Here is a 4,941-nt window from a genome sequence, read left to right as displayed (position 1 = left end):
TGAATTCGGGATAGAGTCAAGAAATCTAAGACTTGCACTTTCTACTGATGGAATGAATCCACACGGTCTTCAAAGCATCTCACATAGCACGTGGCATGTGATTTTGGTATATGTGCATGTCCTATCAGGATATAGCATTAAAGGTCAATGTGCATGTCCTATATGTGAAGAGAGTACAAATTGGATGCGGTTGAAACATTGTAAGAAGAATGTGTTTCTTGGACATCGTAGATTTTTACCTTATAGTCATCAGTATCGTGGGTGGAGAAATGCATTCAATGGAAAATCAGAGGAAGGTAAAGCTCCTTTAGCACCGACTGGAGATCAAATACTTGAAAAAGTACAAGGTTTGACCAATAAATTTGGCAAACCTTTTGCGGGAGAGCTGGTCAAAACTGGGTGGAAGAAAAAGTCAATTTTCTTTGAATTGCCATATTGGAAGTCATTGTATATAAGACATTTCCTCGATGTGATGCATATTGAAAAAAATGTATTTGATAGTGTTATTGGAACATTACTTAATGTTCCAGGAAAGTCTAAAGATGGCATCAACGCAAGATTGGACTTGGGCGATATGGGAATAAGAAAAGAATTGGGTCCCGTAAAGAAAGGAAATCGCACATATCTACCTCTAGCCGCTCATACTCTATCTAGAAAGGAAAAAATTGTTTTATGTAAATTTCTACACGAAGTTAAAGTTCCAGAAGGATGCTCTTCAAACATTAAAAATTTGGTTTGTATGAAAGACCTCAAGTTAAAAGGTTTGAAGACCCATGATTGTCATATTATAATGGAGCATTTGCTACCAATAGGTATACGTTCCATTTTACCTGAAAAAGTTCGACTAGCCTTAACTAGATTATGTTTCTTCTTCAGGGAAATTTGTAGTAAAGTGATCGACCCTCAGAAATTACCGACATTGCAGAGGGAAATTGTTGTTACTTTGTGTGAGCTTGAAATGTATTTCCCACCCTCGTTTTTTGATATAATGGTTCACCTTACTGTTCATCTGGTTAAGGAGACACAACTTTGTGGGCCAGCTTATATGAGATGGATGTATCCGATAGAACGATATATGAAAATATTAAAAGGGTACGTAAAAAGTAGAAGTCGACCAGAAGGTTGTATTGCTGAAGGTTGTATTGCTGAGCGGTACATTGTTGAAGAGGCTGCTGAATTTTGTACTGAATATCTGTCCAATGTTGAATCCATAGGGCTTCCCATGTCTCGTCATTCGGGAAGAATATCAGGAGAAGGGATAATTGGAAGGAGACTACTAACTATATCAAGGACAGAATGGGAGCAGGCACAAGTGTATGTTCTGCACAATGATTCAGTTATCTCGTTTGAACATGAATAGGAATCAAAATTGGATAACTCGAGAGCACAATCGAAGTTTTGTAACATGGTTAAAAAATCACATAATGTCAAAATTTGATATAGACCCCGGATCAATTTCAAATAGATTGAGGTGGCTAGCAAATGGTCCGAGCTTACATGTCTTTTCTTACACTGGTTATGTTATTAACGGCTACACATTTTATACCAAAGAACAAGATGATCAGACCACTATGCAAAATAGTGGAGTCACTCTCGTAGCTGAAGCGATGCATGTCTCAAGTGCAAAAGACAAAAACCCAATATATGCAAATCTATCATATTTTGGGGTTATCGAGCGCATATGGGAGTTAGACTACACAATGTTTCGTGTTCCCATATTTGGTTGCAAGTGGGTCGATAATAATAATGGCGTTCGGATTGATGAGTCAGGATTCTTGCTTGTCGATTTTAATAGGGTGGGATACAAAGACGAGCCTTTTATTTTAGCGTCGCAAGCTCAACAAGTGTTTTATGTCACTGATCCTTCTAATGATAAATGGTCTGTTGTCCTATCGACCAATAAAATAAGTGATGATAACAATAATGATGAAGATGTTGGTAATGATCTTTTATTTGCAACATCACAACAACCACATGAAATTGATTCAACTGATGATGGTTTATATCTTAGAGATGATCATGATGAGGGAATTTGGATTAATCCATCGTTTCGTATTGTAAATGGACAAACAAATGTGAATGTCACCAGGAAAAGAAGAAGGGCATCTTAATGTATATATATGTTTAATTGTTTTATATAAGCTATGCATGTAATCTGAACTGTGTTATTGTAAATATGCATGTAATCTGAATTGAGTGTTTTATACTAAGTTCTGATTAATTTATTTTCTGATTAATTTATTTTCTGCTTATATTTAGCTTGATTTGAGTGTTTTATACCAAGTTCATGTAACAATGAGTGTTTTATATTTAGCTTGATTTACATGAACTGAACTGAATATAAATTAGTAATTTACATGAACTGAACTGAACTGAATAGAGAGATTCTCTTTTGCTCAGTGCATATATATATATAGATTCTTCAGAATACTCATTTCTAATAATTCATCATCTCCTAAAGTATTGTGATAAAGACAATGATAACAATATTTTTAATCCAATAAACAATGATAAAAATGTTTTTAATGTCATCCCAACCCAAATAAACCAAACACAAAAATAAAATAAAGAGACATTTTACAGCGCTTATCTTAAAAAGCGCTGTAAAAGATCCTTTTAAAAATAAAATAATGAGTGTTTTATACCTTTTACAGCGCTTTTCACACAAAGCGCTGTAAACGACTCTTTTGAAAGTGAGTAAAAAAGACATTTTACAGCGCTTATTTGACAAAGCGCTGTAAAAAAGCTTTAAAAATAATATTCATCAGACACCTAATTTCTTCAAACACCTTGTACGCATCATGGGAATCCAAAAAACATCAGACACAAACCCATTTCTTCAAACACCTTGTACGCATCATGGGAATCCAAAAAACATCAGACACAAACCCATTTCTTCAAACACCTTGTACGCATCATGGGAATCCCCAAAAACACCAGACACAAACCCATTTTTCGCAACATGGCAATGATCCTGAATACCAATTAAGTTTCGATTTAAGAAGGAAAGAGAATGTAAAGAGATAAAAAGGGTGTTGAGGTGGAGATTGAATTGTGAAAGAGTAAGCTTTGATGTTTGTGAAGAAGATGCATAAAAGGAGAAGAGTTTGGTGAAGAGGAAGGGATTTTTGTGGTGACCAGTTACTACTATGTTGAGTCTGATGTTTTTGTTAACAATGTGTTTTTGGGGATTCCCATGATGTGTACAACGTGTTTGAAGAAAATCCTGTTAGATAAGGTCCTGTTAGGTGTCTGATGAATGTTATTTTTAAAGCCTTTTACAGCGCTTTTTCAAATAAGCGCTGTAAAATGTCTCTTTATTTTATTTTTGTGTTTGGTTTATTTGATAAATATAAAACACTCATTGTTACATGAACTTGGTATTTTTAAAGCCTTTTACAGCGCTTATTTGAAAAAGCGTTGAAAAGGCTTTAAAAAAACATTCATATAACATAATAAAACACGAAGGTCTTTTACAGCGCTTATTCGTAAAAGCGCTGTAAAAGAGCCTTTTAAAAATTTAAATAAAACGCCTTTTAGAGCGCTTTTCAAACAAGCGCTGTAAAAGGGTTATAAAAAAGCGTTGTAAAAGGGTTACGTATATATAACAGTAACCACTTCAGTTTCCTCTTCATTACGTAAACTTCACTATCATCTCAACCTTCATCGTTCTTCTCTTCTTTTGCAAACCCTATCATCCCGTCCATTACGAACCTTATTTCCACGATCATCTCCTTCATTTCGAACCTTATTTCCATCCAAGATCATCTCTCCCATTTCACACAATATATTTTCATTGAAATACGTAACCCTCATTACGTATTTCTTCAAACCGTATTTCTGTGAACCATATTTCTGTGAACTTTCTGCAAACCCTCTTTTCTTTGCATTTCGTCTTTCTTCGAACCATCATTATTCAGGTATTGATGTTATTAAATTTTTGTAATCATTAGAATGCATGTTGAGCTTTTTTAAGATATACTGATACATGTTGAGTTTGTTTATAATAATGCATGATCCATGTTGAGCTTGTTGATGTTATACTAAAGTGCATGTTGAACTTGTTGTAGTTAAATGGATACAAACAAAGATTTAGAAGTTCAAAATGAAGAAGTTGGCACCTCTAAGACTTACGAAAAAGAAGTCAAACGTGGTGCAACTATCATGCAAAGGGTGATTAAAGCACGGAGCAGTGGCATTAAATTTGAGGTATACTATATATACTCTGTTTGCTGTGTGTTTTTTTATCTTTTTTTAGGGTTTAGGGCATGTACTTACTATATGAGTTTATTAGGTTGGCTGGAACGAGAGTGGTCAGCCAGTTGACCCCAACAGCTCCATGTTTGTAAGCTACATTGGGGCTGTTGTTCGTCAAAATGTCCCAATAACAATAGACAACTGGAGAGATAAGGCGTTGAAGGATGCCAAAGATATCATCTGGAATGACATTCAAGTAAATATTTTGATCTACTCTTTTGTCATTTATAATTTTTTTTCTGTAAAATACATTACTTATAATTGTTTTCATTGCAGACCACTTTTGTTCTTGATGAGGAACGAAAGTCATATGTTTTGAGAGTTGCTGGGAAAATCCATCGTGGATTTAGATCCCATCTCTCAAATTTCTATCTAAAAGATAGAGAAGGAAACACAAATGCTGAACCTCCAAAGATATATCAACATTATATATCAAAGGATGAATGGAGTGCATTTGTTTCCAAACGTTCTGACCCGGCGTTTGTCGTAAGTTATTAATTTATTAGCATTTGTGTTTTATTATTCATATTCGTAGCGTATTTTAAATTTTTACACAATTGCAATTTTTTTTTTATATAGAATATTAGTACGGCAAATCGCGAACGGGCAAGCAACCCAAAACACCCATACAAGAAATCACGTATGGGATATGCACGCCTTGAACAACAAATTGTAAGTAATTAA

The 4,941-nt window shown here is 34.5% G+C and overlaps 1 protein-coding gene across 1 annotated transcript in view; it reads left to right on the top strand.

Annotated features, from left to right (window-relative positions):
• The window catches only part of LOC140920732 (uncharacterized), a 37,758-nt gene extending 32,817 nt beyond the window's left edge, over window positions 1–4,941 (top strand). Inside the window, exons 2-4 of the mRNA XM_073369552.1 lie at window positions 4,295–4,453; window positions 4,534–4,743; window positions 4,837–4,941. Coding sequence (XP_073225653.1) covers window positions 4,295–4,453; window positions 4,534–4,743; window positions 4,837–4,941 — 474 coding nt within the window. The remainder of the gene's footprint in view (window positions 1–4,294; window positions 4,454–4,533; window positions 4,744–4,836) is intronic.

The sequence above is a fragment of the Cicer arietinum genome, chromosome 6 (genome assembly GCF_000331145.2).
Source record: "Cicer arietinum cultivar CDC Frontier isolate Library 1 chromosome 6, Cicar.CDCFrontier_v2.0, whole genome shotgun sequence".
Taxonomy (NCBI): domain Eukaryota; kingdom Viridiplantae; phylum Streptophyta; class Magnoliopsida; order Fabales; family Fabaceae; genus Cicer; species Cicer arietinum.
The sequence above is the reverse complement of the archived record's forward strand: the minus strand, read 5'-3'. Positions and strand labels throughout refer to the sequence as shown.